General features: G+C 40.2%; 1 protein-coding gene across 11 annotated transcripts in view; it reads left to right on the top strand.

Annotated features, from left to right (window-relative positions):
- astn1 (astrotactin 1) overlaps positions 1-21,242 on the top strand; it is a 439,680-nt gene that overhangs the window by 200,443 nt on the left and 217,995 nt on the right. For all 11 annotated transcript variants that reach the window (XM_044219839.1, XM_044219838.1, XM_044219836.1 and 8 more), the window contains 2 exons: positions 9,585-9,751; positions 17,416-17,610. In XM_044219839.1, coding sequence (XP_044075774.1) covers positions 9,585-9,751; positions 17,416-17,610 — 362 coding nt within the window. The remainder of the gene's footprint in view (positions 1-9,584; positions 9,752-17,415; positions 17,611-21,242) is intronic.

Genomic DNA, 21,242 nt, shown 5'->3' with positions numbered 1-21,242 from the left:
ATTATTTGGGTTCTTGGCTGACAAACATTGAGAAGGTCCAGTAGTGAACTGCAGTCATGCATTTTCCTTGTAATATAGAACTGTTACCAAATGAGAATTCACAACCCCTGAGCCAATGTGAATGTATGGTAGTGACAGTGATAGTCCCCTACTACAGTAGCATTTTGTCATTGCATACTCTTTATCACAGTTAGGCTAGAAGTTGCCAAAACTCTGAACAATCGATAAGAAAATTGGTATTTTGTATTCCCAAACCACATATAAAGTTTCATTCAGTCTATTTATCCAAGTTTGACTTTGTTCTAGGTTGTCTGGATCAGCATATCAAGCAACTGTGTCATGGTGACACCTGTCCTGTCTCCCTTCTGTTCCCTTTCAGCTTTACAACCTCTGTTTTCCCTTGGCCCTGCATTTTCTTTGAACTCTCCAGACCAGTCATTTCCCATCTCTCTACCAGATGTTCTCAGTGTGTTCCTGCCTTTCCCAGTCACCTGATTGCCACACCCACTTACACACCTGCTCCTCATTTCCTATTTACTCCTATAGTGTAAATACCTGCTCTCTAGCTGCAGTATCTTGCCAGATCATCTGTGTTGCTTCCTTGCCATAGCTTTACAGACTTTCCTCCATAGACCTGCCTGTCAGTATCCTGTTCCTATCACTGTCACCCTGCATAACCTGTTACCTGTCTTAGACCTGCCTTCTACCTTTTCCATTCGGATTTGTTTGCCTGTTGACCATAGTTCCTATTTGATTCAATCTGCTCTGCCTGTGCCTTCATTTGGTCCCCTTTCCCTGTCTTTCTCTGCCTTTCCCTGAAATGAGCAAACAAATGTACACAGCTGTAGCTGAACTAGCTCACTAACTAACTAGTGGCAATCATTCTATACTTCACCCTTGTCATTTGTCAACTTTATCATCAATATACTGTAGTACTTGAAACATCTAAAATACATCTTTGCTCGCTCCATGGTTCCCCAATCCTCCATATGTAAAGCCATTGTACCAGCTCTTTAAGTGAAATGTCAAACCAGTTGTGATCAAAAAAATGGAGACCATGGCCTCTCATACAAGTGGTTCAGTCTGATACATGTAAGGAAGGCAAGAAAGGGAGTCAGCGATTGTGTTTTGTGACCTGGGATGTGGGAGGCTCGGATGATGAACTGGTGCTGGGCCGAAATCAGGGTGAGCCTCTGCATGAATTGCATAATGTCACAACGGGACATCCTTTGTTAATGATGTCTACAGTGCTGTTGTCGGAGTAGATGATCTTTTTGGACCATGTGTGCCCCCAAAGGATGGCTGCTATGATGACATTTTTACATTTTGGAGATTGTAGAGGAAGAAGAGAGGGAAGAGAATTCAGGCCGAGAACCACCTGCCGCTATAGTAGCTGCTGAAGCCAATGGAAGGGCTGCATCTGTGAAGACCTGGATGTCTTCTGGCTTTGTGATGTGGTCATCGTAAAAGAAGGAGATGCCGTTCCAGGATGAGAGGAACTGGTACCACAGTTTTAGCTCGATCTTGCAGGCTTTGTCCAGCATGACAGGGTTGTGGAGAGATGGGACTGAGGAGGCTATGGAGAGGAGGACAAGAAGGATTGACCTTGCGGGATGATACGGATGGCGTAGTTGAGGTGGCCCAGCAGCGAGAGCAGTTGCTGTGAGAATCTGTGAGCTAGGAGGAAGTTTGAAATGAGTAAGGAGATCCGGTGGATTTTGTCAGGAGGCAGGGATGCTTGGAGTGAGACTGAGTTGAGTGTGATTCCAAGAAATTCCAGTGATGTGCTGGGACCTTCCGTTTTCTCTGGGGAGAGAGGGACTCCGAGCTCGTGGAATGCAGAAATACGGGTGTGAAGACCGTAAGCTGGTGGCATGATGGTGAGGAAATCATCTAAGAGATGGATGATGTACGGGAGTTTGGAGTTGTTTGTCACTATCCAGCAGAGTGCTTTGGAAAAAGAGTTGAATATTTTTGGGCTGCTCTTGCACCCGAAGGTTAGGCGCACTGCAAAATAGAATGCGCCTTTCCAGAGAACGCCAAAAAGATGCCAGTTGTCAGGATGGGAAGAACTTTGAAGGTGCTGGCGATGTCTGCCAGGTTCCTTGGGGGTGGTTTCGGAGATGGCTGACTGCAAGTTGTGGCATGTGTAGGCGGACTCTGATGTGACCTGCACACCTGGGTGGAAGCCGTGTGTAAAACCTTGTATTAGGAAGTTAAAGATGTGGCGATCCGGGTGATTCTTTAAGGCATTTGCAAGAGCATTGATTTTGATATTTAGATACTTAAACAAGCTGTGTGTAATTGGATTGTGGGGACAAGTTGGTCTGGCGAGGGCTCTAACGCAGAAGGTGCAACTGTGGAGGAATCTGCAGCTTGAAGTTTTACATCTGGGGAGAGGCGACTGGAAGATGCTGCGTCCCTCGAACACCGAAGACGGGATCTTCCCCTGGAGCTGCTGGAAGGTGAAGGCCTGACGATGTTGGAGTTTTTGGAGGATGATAACCGGGATCATTGGGGAATATGGATTGCTGAACGCAGCCAGGTTTGCTGTTGAGGTTGGATGGTGGGAGATGGGAAAGACTCTGAGACTTCAGGAATTAGTTGGTCTTCATCAAACGGGTCGCTATCAGATGGGTCGCTATCAGACGGGTTAAGAAGGAGCTCGTGGTCCATTGTTTTGAGGTAAGTCTGTCAGGTCCCGTAAAAACTGAGTCAAACGGGAAGTGAACGGATGAGGAGTGCAGAAATTGGATGAGGCGTGGTCTTTGTTCTAACCCAAAGCTCCACATGTATGAATGATCCAGGATAAATACTGGGCTTTAACAGGCTCAAGAAAAGTGTAGATTATACTATACAGTTCTAATGGAGTTAAACAAATGGAGATCATGGTATTTTATACAAGTTGCTCCTGTTGACATCTAAATAAGTTACATTTTAAAATGCAGAGATGCAAGGCCACTGAAAACTTATTTTTATTTTACATTTTTTAATAGCATACACTAAACCTTTAACAGAAAAAAAAGTATACTGTCCCTCCACAAAAATTAAGTAGACTGGAATCCACAGCAAGCATGTGAGCTTTATTAGCCAAATTAGCCACCTGGACCCTCTGATGAATACAGACCTAAATAATAAAATAAGCAGTTGCTCATCCCTCAGTGCTTAGAGGAAACCAGCTGCCTAGTTGCTGTTCTGAAGGTAGCAGTGCCTTGTTAAAATGCACTCCATCAAAGTTTCCTTTGAAGTAATAGCTGACAGAAAAAAACATAATGTGAATTTGACTTGACAGGTTTCTGAAAAAATTGCTTCGGATATACTGAACAAGACTGTAGAAGGAGGGAACCGGGGTGAAATCAGGTCTCGCAGCTCTTTTGTAAATTCACCCCAGCACAGAGTGCATTTCAATTAAGAAGATGTCCATGATTCTGTTAAAACTTAATAATTATTTTTTATTAATTTCTTGAAATTAATCTATGACACCCATTGCTGTTTCACACATTTCAAAACTAAAGGATTTCATTTCACTCATCAAAAATGAAGGCAGTCCTCTCTGGATTGTATTGGAAATTGAAATTTTCACCTGCAGTATTACCTCATGCCCCTCACCAGAACAAGAATCCTTTTAAAGGGGTTTCATTATAGATGACACTGTTTGCCTGCCATTTTATCACTGTTCTTGTCGCTTCCTGTGTCACAGTGAATAATCAAGTGGTTGTGCTATGCTAAAGCTCTTTTCTTTGTAACATTTACAGGATAAAACTTTAAAACTCCCTTTGTGAAAACTGGGTATTGATTATGCAGTCAAGAATTTACCTACTGTGGCTGAATGTTTAATGAGATAAGCTGGGGCAGGAGCATTGCACTAATCTTGCATTAGGACACAACAATACCACAACACATTGAACATTATTCTTAATGTTTTCTGACACTAATCTGCCATTTTTTGTCTCATAGACTGCATGTTTGTTTTTTTTACCTTGTTTGTTTTATGGCTCTAGGGATGGCAAGGTCGGTCAATAGTCGGTCCACCACTTTGGTCCATACTGATTTACCTCAACAACCATTGGATGGATTATCATGGGATTTTGTACAAGCATTTATGGTGCCGAGATGATGATTCTTAATAACTTTGGTGATCCCCTGACTTTTCCTGTAGTGCCACCAGCAGGTTGACATTTGTTATTCTGATTGAAATATCTAATCTAATACTATTAGATGGCATAGAATTTGGTACAGATATTCATGTTCCTAACAATATAAATTGGTTAACTTTGGTTTCATCATCAAGTCAAACATTTTATTTGTTTTTTATGACCAAGTACCTGCCAAACAACTCTCTGATGTCTCTCCCATCAGGCTCAGCTATACTTAGTGAGCTTTCTTTACTTAGCTTTTTTTTTTTAGCTCAAAGCACCACTGTGCCTAAGGACATCCTCACAGAGCTGCTAGCATGGCTGTAGACTCCTACGGCATTTAGGGCTTGTCCAACTCCACTTTTGCTAGTTAAACTACATAATCTGGGTGCAAAGTAAGGCGCAAGGCGCAAAGGGGTTGTATTTAGTCTCTTAATTAATCATAGGTGTGTTTAACATGAATTAAACCAATCAGAGTGTCATATCGCATTTCCTTTAAAAACCAGGTGCACCTGGCACATTACCATTTTAAAAAGTGTAATGCAGACTCGCAGCAGAGAGAGTGAGAGAGAGAGAGAAAGAGAGAGAGCTCAAGTGGACAAGCGAGAGAGAGTGTGACTTTCTTTAATAGTGAAGCCTGATGTTACTATGTTAATGTTACGAATCTGTACTCTACAAATCAAGTGAAGTGTATGAACTACACTGCAAACTGGAGTCTCTGTTAACAGTGACAAACAGACAGATCTGCGTTATATATGCTTGTTTCCTCTATGAAACATCTGTATCCTCACTTTATTATAAACTATGATGAACTGGTCGTGGGTCACAACCAGAGGCGGAGCTAGACTCAGCACAGAGCATTCTTGAATGGTCCTTCTGATAAAGTCATTTTAAAATTTGCAACTGAGATATCCTATCCATAAATACATTGTCACTTATTGAGCCAAGCAAGCGTATGCACTGCAAAGTCCTTAACAATCTGCTCTAGGTTCAACTTCTTTCTCGTTCATTCTCAAAGCTCAATATTACCAGTCCACTCAGCCTCTAAGATAAGATTTTAGCAGTGTGCAACACTATACAAGGCCTGTCAAACATAAAATAGACACAGCGGTCTAGCTACATCACTACTAGGCCTATTCAAATAAAAAATAGACAGCATACAACACCACAGACAGTGACACAGACAGGTGCAGTAAACATGGAGTTAAACAACAGATTTCGTCATAACCAAAATTTAAGTTAATAAAGACTAATTATGGATGCTCAGCCTGCTGTAGGCCTAGCTTAGTGTAGACTAACGTTAGTGCATTTGTGTATTCCACTATCCCCTATAGAACAAAATAATCCGAACAGGTTAACGAACTTTGTACATATCATGGTCCCTTTTTAAAACTTGATACTCCTCCTCTTCATGGTGGCAAACCTGCCAACCATTTTGTCAATGTTCACATCCCGCTCAGCACACAGCATTTTAATGCCTAGCTAGATTAAACAAACATCAACAGCAAACGGGAGCGGATCAAAACGAGTACTAAAATATTGTAGTGACGGCCCACGTTTCCCATAATGCAATGCTGGACTGAGTAGTTTAAGTTTGCTGTTTTTATATTCCAAAATGCAAATGTTACTTTTTGTTAGTATTTCTAATGTGTCTGTTCAGAAAATGGTGTTTTATGTTGTCATTTTTGTGCTGGTTTTAACCATTAGTGAAGTGACTTACATTTCTTGACGCCAGCTGTATTTTACTGTGTTTATAGTTGATGTCCCCTGAGAACTGTGTCCAATTACTCATTCCGTGTTGTCTGCCACAATGTGACACATTACACTTATCAAATAGAGGGAATTAGAAATAAAAGCCTGCGTCAAATAAAGGCGTCTTACCTTCTGCAGTTGAGGTAAATAAAGGTGCTGGCCGCGGTCACTATATGAGGAAATATGAGGAAATAGGGTAGCTCAGTAGGGGCCCCTACTGAACTTGGGCCCTTGGGCGGTCAACCCCTCTGCCCCTGCGGTCGCTCCGCTTATGGTCACATCTTTTGCCCGCGTCCAGGCGCTGTCTCTCCCTCTTCATCTCTTTGCAGTTCTCATGCATTAGTTCCGTGTTGTTGACTGTGTAGTTGCTGTGGCTTGCTATGACATGTTGGTGTTCAAGTGTGAGGTGTAAAACGTTCTCAAGTTGTTGTAAATTGTTTTAATAACTATTAGATATAAGTTATCCTCAAATTAATACAAAAAACATGAACATTGCACACCATTTACTATGATGTCATTATATAGACTGACCTTCTCTCAGCACCCCCAACTGTGACTGCGGTAAGCGTATTGTCTCATTTCCAGTCACCGGTGTTTGTGTTTTACTTGTAGTGTATTTCTGCTGCTCTAGCTCATCACAGTTAATTTTGTTCGATTCTTCAATACAGTGACTAACTATCTGCTATACATTTAAACGTACACTAGTTCTGCTCAAGCACTCTCTCCTCCTTTTAACGACTTTCTTGCTAATCCCACAGTTAACACGCTATTCATTTTTGCTAGCTACCGTTCTTTAGCTTAGCAGCTAGCAATGGCTTCTCTCTCTCCCTCTCACTCTCCTGCTCTCTCTTGTTCGGTGTGTCAAATGTTTAGCTATTCCCGCTGCCTCCTTTAGTGATAATGGTACATGTAATAAATGTAGTTTATTTGTAGCATTGGAGGCGAGGCTTAGTGAACTAGAAACGCGGTTCCACACCATGGGAACTCAATCATTAGCTGCTGTAGTTAGCCAGCCCCCAGTAGCTGGTGCAGACCGACCAGAGGTAGCTCCTGTTAGCTGTCTCCCGGCAGCTCCCGAGCAGCCGGGAAACCAAGGAGACTGGGTGACTGTCTGAAGGAAGCATAGCCCTAAGCAGAAGCCCACAGTTCACCACCAACCTGTTCACGTTTCTAACAAGTTCTCCCCTCTCAGCGACACACCTGCTAAGAAACCAACTCTGATAAGAAACGTGAAGTTAGCGACACCAGCGACAAGAAAAGACGTTTTTTCTTTCCACTGTCGCCAAATGCTTGCTCATGGTGGGATTTGTTGGGTCTCTGTAAATAATATTATAAAGAGTACGGTCTAGACCTGCTCTATAGGAAAAATGCAATGAGATAACTTCTGTTATGAATTGGCGCTGTTCTGTTAATTTAATTTAATTGAATTTACTGACTTCCAGCGTTCCTGCTTGGGTGTGTAACAAGCAGAGTGTCATTACGATGCGCGGATCCGCTCTGACGTCACGTCCACCCACCCAAACAAATTATTTTCTCAGATTTAGAGACTCGCACCCACATGAACATTTCTCTCCACCTCTACAGGTCCCTTTAGGCTATATTGCTGTTGAAATGATGTCAAGCAGCGCAATCTTTCCATTTCATTATTGTGTGGTTTATTGATGTATTAGTGTTTTCTTTAACGATTTAGCCTACTTTAATAATTAGAGAGGCTGCTGTCAGTAATTTTAAACATTTCCATGCACGCAGTAATGTCACAGCAAATATTATAGGACATTTAAGCAGCAAAACTAAAAAACTGTAGTTATAAAGTTTACAGGACAGAGGAAACATAATTAAACTTTTAGCTTCTGAAATACATTTTTAGAAAGCTCTGATGGAGCTCAGGATTTATCAGGCTGCTTTACTCCAATTTCACTGTATGAACCTGGACTGTGTGTGTGACCTTTGGGATGTATTGAAGAACACAGAACATTAATTAACTAGATCTTGACCGATACTGTTGGCGTGTCGGGAGATTTAAATAATCAATGAAGTTGATGACGCTGCTGTGCCTCGTGCGTTAATGCGCACAGCGTCTCTATTTCACCCATCCGCAGCCAATCTGCTATTTTATTAATGTTCTGGGGGACCAGGTTTGACCCATCCTTAACCGGGCAACTGGGCTCTGTGTTACCTATGCAATGCGTTGTCCACCTGCAAAGTCTGTGATAATCGGGCCTCCTCTGGCTTTGGCCAACCCACTTTTTTTGATGCAGTAAATCCAATCTATTCCTACACATGTCCTAATATAATAAACTAAAAATACTTTTTTGTAACACATTGCTGTATATTCTCTAATATGAGTCCTTTCTTTGATTAGATTGCAGATTGCTGCAAAGTCGGGCAGAAACTTTATTATTTTTTACAATATTTACCAGCTGTGGCGGGTACTGTTTTCACCTTGTGTGTCATCATGGCAAAATGTGGTCCTGGAGACACCTACTGTAGCAGGAACTACCACAGAAGCGGTTTTAAGTACTTTTCCAGGTCTGTCTGTCTGTCTCTGGATAGATTTAGATTAGATTTTGTCAATACTATAATGTCCCAACTGTGCAAGATGCAGTCACGAAACTTACAAGTGTGTAGTTAAGTTATCAAAATGAAGGCTGAGTTCCAAGATGGGTGTGGTCCGAGCAAGGGTGCTGGAAGTAGGGTGGTAGGAAGTAAGGAAGGGACCATTGGCCCCTCCCCCCCTTTACACCCCTGGCCCAAATTCATTTTAAGACGCGGATCACTGTATCCCAGTTTTAATCATTCCTGTCCACTCTAAGACATGAGGTAAAATTTCCCCTTGTGAGCCTGTGTGTGTGTGTGTGTGTGTGTGTGTGTGTGTGTCATCATGGCAAAATGTGGTCTTGGAGACACCTACAGTAGTGGGAATTACCACAAAGGCTGTTTTAAATTCTTTGGCAGGTGTTTATATATCTAACTGTCTGTCTGTCTGCCTGTGGACAGATTTTGTCAACGTGACAGTGTCACAACCGTGCAAGATGCAGTCACGAAACTTTACAGGTGTGTAGTTGAGATCAAAATGAAGGCCGAGTTCAAAAATGGGTGTGGTCCGACCCATGAGTACCGAGTACTCATGTAATAATGTAGTACTCACTGAGTACTCATCGGTCAGAACGTCAGCATGTTGATGGGTGTCGCGGCTGGTGTGATCCCATCGCAAACTGGTCTCTAATGTCATTAATATTTTTATTTATCGATTAATCTGCTGATTATCTTTTCAATAAATCGATTCTTTAGTCAGGCTATAAAATTGCAGGAAATAGTAAACATTTCTCAACGCCCAATATTGTGTATTTTTCTGACCTACTGTCCAAAACCAAAACATATTAAATTTATAACTAGAGAAAAGCACCAAGTCCTCACATTTATACAATATGAGAATTTTACATGAAACATCTTGCCATGTGCAGCTTTACAGACAAAGCTCAGTGCTCACACAGGCTGCACTAATGGGAACAGAAATCTGGCTGTTTACATTCTGTGGCACAGATGTTATTGGATCTGTTTACCTATCCCATCTGGGATTAGTGTTAATGTGGCAGCTTCTCACTGTTTAGGCAGCTCTAAGAATGTGTCCCTAAATGAAGTAAAAATCTGTAATTGCCAACATTAGTCATTTAATACCACTTGTTCCTCCCACAGTGCCCTCCAGGGTTGAGTCCTATGAAGGATGGGACCGGGTGCTACGACCATCACATTGGCATCGACTGCTCTGACGGTTTCAATGGAGGATGTGAGCAGCTGTGTCTCCAGCAGCTGGCTCCTCTAGAGGATGACCCAACACTCTACAACATCCAGATGTTCTGTGGGTAAGAAAGAACAGATTCACTGGTTTATATTTTTAATTAGTATAATTATTTTGTTTCATAACCCTGTTATGTCCTATCATCATTCACACGGCATCTAGTCATGTGAATGTTTGCAATGTTTTCATGGCAAGACAAACTAATCAATCCCTATATCGTTATATCAATACATATGGATTAAGTACTGGATTTTGCAAATGTAGCATCTTGACTACAGAACACTTAACAAGCCGTTTGAACCAATATGTGAGTCGGGATAAAATATCCCCATAACTGCAACCATTGACACGAAAGTAGGATAGCTAACTTGCTAATTCTTGGTTTTCATATCAAATATCAATGGACTTGTCACAGAGTAATAGTAATGAGAGTAATGATTTTTTGAATTTTCGTTGTTTAAATTTTTTAAAATAAACTGTCCACAGTTCTCAGTGTAGTGTCTTTACTGTACAAGTCCAAATAATGTCCAGGAATAGCAGCATAGAAACATTCACAGACTAAAGGTTGACAAATTTTGTGCAGGGTGAACCATGAGGGGGCACAAGACAGAAAGCAACATATAATGTACATATCCCCTACATATACATTATGAGCTGTACCACCATAAATATTCATTAAAGCAAGCATTCAGATGGGTGACAAATTAAAGGAAAAAATAAAGTAAAGGGTCTTAGAAAGGTGTTGGGCCACCATGATCCTCCATAACAGCTTCAGTGCTCCTTGCCATAGTTTCTCTAAGTCTCTAGAACTGTACTGGAGATATCATACTGTTACTATCATACATGCTCTTATTCTTTCTAATAGTAAAACTGAGGTTATTGGCTGCCGGAGGGGGTATCATCACATGATACAACACTGTATCGTGGTAGTTATTAAGTCTCAGCCTACCTCACTCACCTCCACCTACTCTTAGATATTCACGTATAGGTTATGTAGTATAGGTTATGTAGTATAGAAATATAGTAGTATTGACTTTTCAAGTAGTTAATATGGTATATATTATTTAAATATGTCACCCTATCCGTTTTCAGTGACATTTCTCATCAATCCTATATGATATATGCTTCATTCTAAATGCAGTAAATCAAGATCAGTGCTTGAATTCCTCATGAGTCTTAACACAGAGCCATATCACTAAGTCTTTTAAATGGTACTTGCAGCCAGTATGGCGAGTGACCCTTAAAGAAATATCCATTAAAGACAAATGTTGCCAGCATGTGGCGCTTGGTGTGTGGTAAATTCACTTTCTGCTCATGTCCACCAGTCTGATTCAATACAATACTGTGGAAGTAGATTTTCTATTTACTCACTAAATTTCTTTGAAATAAATGAAATACATTTGCTTGGTTAGGGCAGAGCCAAGCCTAAAATGGAATGTTGAAACCAAATAAGAAATGCATCAGTGTCACACTGGTTTGGACAAAGCAAACTGTCTATTAGTCAGAAAGCACCCTTAGGAGTGTTGGTAGAGTAAGGGAGCAATGTTGTGTTGGTTGGTTTTCTTGGTTATAACTGACAAGCATGGAGGCAGGAAGTAGCCCTAAAATCAGGCATTAAAAAAACATCAGTTGATTTAAAAAATGTAAACTTATGTATGTGTGCTGTAGTACACCAGTATCTGTGGCAGGAAATAGGTTTTACTTAGTTTTTTATCTGTTAGTTATCAATATATATTTGTTTATTTATAATACTTGGCACTGATCATTCTGTCAGACAGACCCCAAGAGAGAGTTCAAACCGGTCAGCAATAGCTAGAGTACATAATGTAACTGTATTAATTGCTGCTGTGGCCTCCTTCAATGTAAACACAATGGCAGTTGTGCCTGTTAATGTCGGCAGCAGCGGCAAGGAGAGAGATTTCTGCATTTGGAATTTATGATAATTTCACTTTTTCAACTTGGCGCCACGGCTTGTCCTGTGATCATGGCAATCACAGAAACTGCAGCAAGAGAAACAATACAGGAGATAATTTTACACGTATCTAAATTGCCTGTATTATACACTTCTTCACCAGCAGAGATAGATAGATCATTGAAGAGAAACAGTATTGGAGCAACATCAGTTTCAAAGTCTGATTATCTGGTCTGAGACAATAAACAAAGTCTATGATATTAGTTAGTTGCTGTATTAATCGTGTCATATTATTAACCATTTGCTGTATTTTAAGCTAAATTCCGCTCTCTTTAGCTGCATGATGAGATTATACTAGGTGGATAGCAGCATTATGTGCTGTACAGGCTGGTAGAATCTGAGGTAGCCAGTCAGTGAAGTGAATGAACTACACTGCAGACTAGAGTCACTAACAAATTAGTTAACAGTGACAAATGAGTGACGGCTGTCTCATGTATGGGTTGAATGTACATCAGTAGATCTGCGTATACACTTGGCTGTATCCTCACTGCCCTGCTTTGTTAAAAACTATGATGAACTGGTCATGGACCAATTCTCTTGCCCACATGCACATGCTGTCTCACTCCCTCATCATCTCCTTGCAGTTTTTATGCTTGACTTCAGTGTTCTTGACTGTGTAGTTGCTGTGGCTGCTTTGACATATTGTATGTTGGTGTTCAAGTTTGCTGTCTGTTGTAATGTAAAATGTTTAGAATTGGTGTAAAATGTTGTCAACTATGAGATATAAATTACCCTGGCCTTTCAAATTAACGCAAAAACCATGAATGTTGGCCAACATTTAGTTATAAAGTCATTATATAGACTGACTTTCTCTCAGCACCCCCTACTCTGACTACTCTGCCTACTCTACTCTTCCAATGTCCCTGCTGACAAGTACGATAACTTAGAGGAATGATTTCGGAAGAGGTGGGTGGGTGTGGACAGCTAGCATTATTTCTTATATCAGGCTTCTCCGTCATGGAGTTATTCACTATGCAGTGTGTTCAAGAAACTTAAAGTTGTCCCTAGAAAAAGAGGATGTTCAGGAGAATGAAATCATGATGGAGGATGTTGTCAGAGCAGGAATGGTTGTAAAATAGTGACCCTTTACAGCAGACAATTGTTTGGGTTTAAACCAGTTAGTTCTTATATTCATATACTATAGTAGGCTGCTACTGAGATATATTTCCCCATTCCCAAGTCGTCCACTTTTGAATAGAATTCCACCATGACGACAGATAAATAAAAAGTCTGTAAAACCTGATTTTAAGTTTATTTTCTTTGTATCTGGTCTGAATACTTTCCTCTAGTCTTTGCTTCAAAGACCTTGACAAGCACAAACTCCTGAGGGGAACACCGAATACTTGGAATGTTTTGGGCAGATGCTTTAAAACAGTACTGGCTGACATTCTAAACTGACATCTTTTATACAAAAATATCAGTAAAATGCACAAGCTGCTTTTTTTTTGTTCTTTATGTTGTTGCTAGTGCAGGACACTGTTACAAAGGTTTTTTTTGTTTTTTTTGCTGCATACTATGTCCATAGGATTTATTATTTCTTTTGTACTTTACTACTTTTGCCTAACCTCCGCAGTATGTGAAATTTCTGTGTTGTAACTTACCCCTTCAGCCAGCATTAGTTTTCACACTTAATTTTCTAGGATATGATTATCTGCAAACAAATGTTCAGTCCATGATTCCTGCATTGTAAGTAGGTGAAATATATAATTCAACACAAATCTAAACAAAAGTAAATAAAAGTGTAAAGTCAAATTCTCTTTTTTTGCGGCCAGGAAACCGTTAAGGAGAGTGATTTCATACGGAGCAATAGCATTTTATATAGATAGAATAACATCTGATTTCTTGGTGCAGTTTTTAGTTTAGCTCAAATGCTAATGCTGATGGAGCAGCCAATAACAAATAAGTGTTGTTTTGGTGATTTGCAGGTAAGGCATCTGCAAACTGGGCTAGATTTGTCTAGCTCACATGTGTAGGGTGGATCAACGCAGATTCTGATGAACATGTTTTACTACACATGTAACTGTTTTTCAACAACATTTTCATGACTAGATTCCTTTTTTCTAGCAGCTTCTAAAGATATCCTCTGGCCATATTCCTTTGCTAAAGCTGGGATGAACTATGAACAGCGGCAATCTTTGCAAAGTTCAAACTGCATACACTTATATAGACTTATAGATACAATATTATAGATGTCAAGTGAGATCCCACTGCAGTAAATGGACTGTACTTGTATAGCGCCTTTCTAGTCTTTCTGACTACTCAAAGCGCTTCAACTACATATCACATTCACCCCATTCACATACATTCATACAATGAAAGCAGGTGCCAACTGCTCATCAGTGCATGCTCATCAAAGGAACTACCTAATTCACACACACACTTACTCGGAAGCAATTTGGGGTTCAGTGTCTTGTCTTCGGGCTGGGGGAAGCCGGGTTCAAACCGTCGACCTTCCAATTGGTGGACGACCCGCTCTACCACTAAGCCACAGCCACCCAGTAATGGCAGCTTGTTTACTTCTGCCTACATTCCTGGATTAGTCCATATAAAGCATACTGAATAAAGCCTACTGAGAAGGAACCAGAAATCCTCAGAATATATTGTGGCCGACAATACTGTATATTCATGGTTTTATTACATGAAGATATTGCCAGTAATAATATAACTTCTGGTCCCTTCATAGATTACAGATTTTGAACCAACTCACTTGTCATTAAGACTTAATAGTGTGCAATAACATGTTTAAGGTTTTTACCTGATGACATAAATATGTAAAACAACACATAAAGGTAAGGATTGTAATAATATAATATACTGCAATATACAAAAATATTATTACAAGTCATGTGAATAAATATGTTAAGCATAGCATTGTATTAATACAGTATGAAAATATTAGCATCCTTTTTCACTGCAGACATTTTGATTAGTCATAGTGGGAAAAGCACAGGTGTTACTAATAACATTAACAAAGGCTGTGTTCTATTCAAGTGTCCCAGTAAACCATGACAGTGTCTGTCACACTGAGCCAGCTTGCTCAATACCAGGACCCTGAAACTGAAGCAGCTAAATGGAATGTAGCCATCATTTTTTTTATTCTTTACAAAAAGGCCCATTACTACAGTTAAAAGGTTACATTAGATTATGGTGAGATTCTGTATTTAGAGACCTGCCTCATATATTCTAAAGCCAATACACAGCCATGGTAAAGATCCACAGGGGTTCTCATTTATTAGACTGATTAGACCTCTGTACAGACTAAATGATTGACATCATCCTCATCCTCCTGTTTGTTAAATTGCACCTCTTATCATTGGCGTCTGGTGATCTCAGATAAATTCCATCATTGTTCCACCTAACTTAAATCTCAGCAGAGTTCTAATCAACCATAATAAATGAAAATAACTGTGTGGTGTGCAGAGCTTTAATCTAAAGGTGGCCCAAAGACGAGTTCGTATATTCTGCCACTAACTTGCCATGCAGTGGTATTATCACCAGCATGACAGTCTATGTACTCTATGATTGTGGAAATCTGCCAACTTTGTTCTGTATGAATGTGGAACTCTGCCAGTCCAGTTTCTTAAGGATCTACAGGAGATGTGAGAAAACAAGAAAATTATTTTCAGTTATCTCCACTGTGAATACGTCACCAGATCCTGTAAACAGCAATTGTCTAATTGAACGCATCAAGCTGTTGTTCCTTTCTGTCATCTTTGCATTAAATATCATGTTTCATTTAATTCTCAGCAACAGCATTTTGTTGTTGTCACTTTCCACAGTGCAGATGCAACTAATCCTCTGGAGACTGGCATTAGCTTTGCGACATTTGGCATCCAGGAAAGAGCTTCTCTCACTGTAAATCCCAGACAGATTATCTTTCTCTCTTTAACTTCCCATTCCCATTTTTCTCTGTTTACTTCGTTTGCCTTTGATTAATTTCACAGTATTAAGTACATTTTAGTATATTTTACACTGAGATGTCAAAATATCATCAGTATGAAACACTCATTAGAGGACTCTGTGTTTGGATTCTAAGATGGAGAATTTTGTGCTAGTTGAGTAGAATTGATTTTGCTGATTGTACACTGTTGAGTTGTGTTATATTTTTGAACCAAGCATTATCACAAACATTATCACATTATCTTTTTTTCTACATGAATAGGATAAAATAGAATAATGCAGCTGCTTGTTGAGGTCTTGCAGAGTTCTTTTTTTACTTCTACATAAACTTGCCTAGTTTTCTATAGTAATAATTTTACTTTAGCCTTTCTAGGATATTACATTATTGGTACAATTGACATCAGTTAATAATATTAAATTATTATAATAATGACATTCAAAAGTGGCATTATATTTATTGATAACAGCTGTGTAATTGTCCACTTACGGTAATAATAACAATCTGCTGGTAAGTTTACCCCCTGGATAATGTGATTGAAATGCAAGTTGTTATGGGGACTATGTAGATAGCTGGATTGATTAAAATATGAGTGCACTGTATGTGTTCTGTCAGACACACATGAGATGGACGAATGAAAAAACGTGGCTTAAATGCCATGATATAATGTGCTTACAAGTTTAACAGAGATTCTGAAAACGGTTCACCAACTGTCATTTACACTTGACAACTACTGACCTACAACTTAGCTACCTGTCTGAAATTGGTGCACGGCAATCAAGATCACATGGATCTTTTATGTACAAAAAGACTGGCCACTCTGCTGGTGTTTTTGAACAGCAACAAGACACAGCCTACTCCTGATGTTCTCAAACATCACAAAGGTTACAGTGGTGTTTCTTTTTTGAAGAAACAATCTATGGCTGATCATTCATAATACAGATGTTGGCTGGAGAGACTTAGCATATTAAACAGACAAGAGGGCCGATGATATCAACAGCCGAGTGCTTAAATTATCACTTGTCATAACTTGTTAAGACACTGCTAATGATTTAAGTTCAAATTGAAATAACAGCTTGTAATTTTAAAATTTCACTCAATTGCGATTTCGATGTAACATAACTAACTGTAAACTATCGCTAAGCCGTACTTATGGTTAACATTTCTGCAGTATCTACTTTTTTCTGTTGAAACTCAAAATATACTGTAATCTTTATCGAGTATCAAAATAATTCGTTCAAACTTAGTGTCATTAAACATAAAAAAGGAAAAAATAAAGGTATAAGTATTAAAAAAAAAATCTTGAAGAAAGACCTGGCTAAAAAAGCACAAGCACAACTAATTATGGCTCGATGATTTTATATTTTTCACCAAAACAGTAATACATCACAAGGTTTATATCAGTGTCTCAGCATTCTCATTGCGGCGACTGGCTGTGCAGATGAGAGACAGCATCTTATTGATCCTGTTATCTGCTATGTGATGCTCCATTATCATTTAAAACTTGACAAGAGAGCAGCTTCCTGTCATATGGTTGACTATTTAAATGACAGCTTAACAGTTTTAAAATTGGTAGTCTAACCAGAACCTGTTATTTAAAAAAAATCAAAACATAATTGACTTTAACCTGAAAATACTTTTGTTTTGCTCTCTGCATACTAATTATTTTCTCACCCTGAAGAACTATGGTAAAGGAATTCAGGAAATGCAAGAGCAGATACAGAGAAACAAGCAAATTACCAGACAATAAAGGAACAATAATTAATTAACTAAACTTATATCACAGTTCTCAGGAAGGAAAGATGGAAAGAAGGAAATATATGAATCAATTAAATTACTTAAACCTCTGTCACTTTAGGTGTATTGAGGACTACAAGCGCGGTCCAGATGGGAGGTCATGCCTGCCGCTGTCTGAGGCCTGCACTGAGGGAATAGACTGTGGGGAAGCAGCGGACATCCCTGCTAACCAGACTGTGTTCGGAGACCTTTTCTACGGATACAACAACCACACCAAAGAGAGCACCTCCGGACAGATCCTCAAGGCCACATTCAGGTAAACACACAAGCTGTTTGTGAAGTGGAGCATGTGGGACATTGTTTTGCCATTTGTATCTCAGCAGGGAAGCAGTTTGGCAGGGTTTGGGCTTTTGGCTCCCACAGTGGTGATATCCATGATAGATCTATTTCAGTCATTATTCTTTAAAGTGCTTTGGGGGAAATAGTCTGAAGTGGTAGATGTTTTATATACATTATAGGTGTCAAAAGTTAAAGTTGTATATGGATTATGAGTTACATTTGTGAATATAGATATGAACCTCATTTACACCTGGTATTAACATGCATCTGGATCTCTGATCTGGATAAAGAGAAATGCATGTAAATTCAAAGCTTAAATAAGGGTTCATATCTATACTCACAACTGTAACTCTTAATCCAAGGTGCCCACAGAACGCATTACAGTAAAAATGGTGTTGGATTGTTGGTCTAGCTCTATTGTGATTGAAACTACTGATGACCCCTTCCTTGCAAAGGAAAAATAAGTAGATGATTGTTGACCAGCCACCAGCTACCTACTTGCATATTGAGATTTGATTGCAGCAAGAATGCTGGTTAATACCAGCAGGGTATCTGCAGGTCTTGAAAAGTCTAAATGCATTGCATTTAGTTCCCTCAAAAAAAGGCAAAAAAAGTTGTACATTTTTAAAGTCTTGAGTATTTGTTCTTTTTATTATAAATTAATTATTATTAATTATAAAATGTCTTGAGAGATATAAATTTAAAGTGGTATTGTGGTGACAGTGGATCGTGTGCGTAGGAGGCTGTTCAAACTCAGTTTCAGTCAGCACCATCAAACCTATAGCAATTACTGTCACTACCGCCACCTACAGTGGCTATTTATCAAGAGAGTTAGTACAAATATGACACCATAGGGGAAGATCAAGTTAATAGTTACTCGTTGCTTATTTATCCTTTATTCATTGAAAAGCTCACTGGGACGCCTGCTGTCTCATATTTAATTTCACTCCCATTCAGACAGTTATGGTGTATTGAATTTTATCCAAAGCCCCTATACAGCACTACTGCTATTGTTGATAATGGTGTTAGTTTCCTAAGCACTATGCAACACAACCTTTCAGACTCTCTCAGGTTGGTATATGGTTAAAATCACACAATGGTAAAATCGAAACAGTTGTAGTGCATAAATGATCAGGAGGTAGATGTGTCTCCACAGGTTGTAAAAGCATATCAGATTGAATGAATATATTTAAAGGTTATTTCATTACGGGGCAAGGAGTTTCAGGTAGATTTTATGTCAATTCCCTCCCTATTAAAAAAGATAAGAGTGATAGTAAAGCCTGGCACTGTCAGAGATTGTCCTCTATAAAACACAAGACATTTCCCCTAATCACAGGCAAATACTCTGAGGAGAAGAAATACTAAAAATCCCTCCCATCACCTCTTTGGAGAGGCTTATGGATATTAAGCAAAATAGGTCCAAAGAGATGCTGTGTTCCGTTCTTGATTTGCACATGGTTTAATGTGAATAGCAGAGTACTTTGAAGGTGGTTAATTATCAAAGTCCACATGCTGCAATCATTTCCACTGAACTCAGGAAGCCAGAAGGTCAGCAAAGTCAGCTGCCGCCCAGGAATTTAATTTGGGCTGTGCATGGATTCCGCTGCCCAGAGGCAACTCACCCACTTAGTGATCCACCACTGGAGTCGTAGAGAGGGAGGGGCGGGTGAAGCAGGAAAGTTAATATCATCAAGATTTGATTTGCCTCATTTGAAAGTGCTTGTGAATGGAGAGCGGAGTCTGGGGCAGAATTTGAAGAGCACCAAATGCTTTCTGTGCAGATGAGGTGGTGGAAGAGGAAGGGAGACTGTTTTGGGAGGCCTGGTTAATGTAAGGCCTAGTTATAAGAGATGGCAGTAAATTAATTAAAACTGACCTGGAGCCAGTGTACTGAAATTCAACCTAACTGGACCAGTAGAACATTTGAATGTAAAATTAACAAAGGTACGGAAAGAGAACATTGCAATTGTACACCGAAGATCCATCAGGAGTACGAAGTAAGTACTGAATAAGAGTTATTTCAAAACTAAAAACACAAATGAAACTGTAGAAACAGTTTGCTATATGTGAAAGACAGACTCTGGAAATACATCTGGTACGTAGTGGTAAATCTGTCCTCAAGGACACTAAATGTCAAATTTAATGTGGCACAGCAAGACTGACTGTGCTGCTGGTCAGTATAAAATTGGTGCTTAGACAGCTGAATGGAAAACGAGGTTCATATTGCAATGCTGTATTTCAAAGATGTATCAGATTAGGCTTTTCAATATGTTGCATTAACATAGAAAATGTTGCATGCAAATGGATTAACTGTTAAAGGGGCATTCCACCGATTGTACATGTCAATTAAATGAAGTTTTATAACTAGGTTCGGGAACAAAGACCACGCATCAAACACATCCCATTACCGCAAAAAAGTATTTAAGCACACCTTATCCATTCCCTTCCCCTTTGACTCAGTTTTCACATGACCTATGACAGACTAGTACAGAAAACGCTTACCTTAAACCATGTACCAGGAGCTCCTTCTCAACTCTTCAGATACCGATCTGTTTGAAGAAGATCAGCAAACTCCTGAAGTCTCTGAGTCCTCTCCATCTGCTAACATCCAACCATGTCAGCAAACCTTGGTTGCGCTCAGCAATCCATAGTCCCCGGCCCTCTTGGCTTTCATCCTCCGACAACTCCAATGTTGTCAGGCCTTCACCTCCCAGCAGCTCCTGGGGAAGATCCCGTCTTCGGTGTTCGAGGGATGTCGGCCCTTCCAGACGCCCCTCTCCGACCCGCTCGAGATCCAGGCACTCGATTGACAGGCGAAGCCACCGAGACCCGAATTTACCCTGCCAACACTCTGACCGTGTTCATGGACTCACAGCAAAACCACTCTCCCTCTCTGAGCTTCCCAAGCACTTCTGGGTTCCCAATGTCACGTCCACTGCAATGCCAATGACACGGTGCATCCCTTGTCACAAGAAGCCAGGTTGTATCAAACCCTGTACAACCTCTCTCTGTTTCAGCTATCTCATTCCTCGACTGTTTTCCCTCAAGCTTCACAAACAACCCGAGCACATGCATCCCTCCATCCCAGCATACTTTCCTCTTATCTTGCTTCTACCTTTCCTATCCTACCTTCTTTGGGCACCTCAGCTCCTTCCAGCTGGATACCAGCCATCACAGCCACACAGACTGCACCCACGACAGTTTCTTCTTTCCCCCTCCCCTCCTTTCCCCCACCCATACCCCCTTCCTGCATATAACCCATATGTAGCTAGTGTTACTCATCCAATGCACCCCTTACCCCCACAGCTCTGCCCGCAGCTTCACTTTAGCCACTGCATCACCTCCGGTGCGCCCAGTCGCATCTGCCTCAATCGATACATCCATCCAAATTTAATGCTCATATGTGCACCATTCCATCCAGCCACAGCATGCACCCTCACCGCTTCTCTGCCTCACGCCTCAGCTCCAAGTAAACGAAGATGTCATTGACAAAGGATGGTTGCATTGTCTAGATATAATGCCGTTCATGCGGCGGCTCACACTGGTTTTGCCCAGCACAAGTTTATCATCCGAGCCTCCCAGATCCCAGGTCACAAAAACTCAATTGCT

This window comes from Siniperca chuatsi, linkage group LG13, assembly GCF_020085105.1.
Source record: "Siniperca chuatsi isolate FFG_IHB_CAS linkage group LG13, ASM2008510v1, whole genome shotgun sequence".
Classification (NCBI taxonomy): domain Eukaryota; kingdom Metazoa; phylum Chordata; class Actinopteri; order Centrarchiformes; family Sinipercidae; genus Siniperca; species Siniperca chuatsi.
Note: the sequence above shows the minus strand (reverse complement) of the source record. Positions and strands in the feature narration are given on the sequence as shown.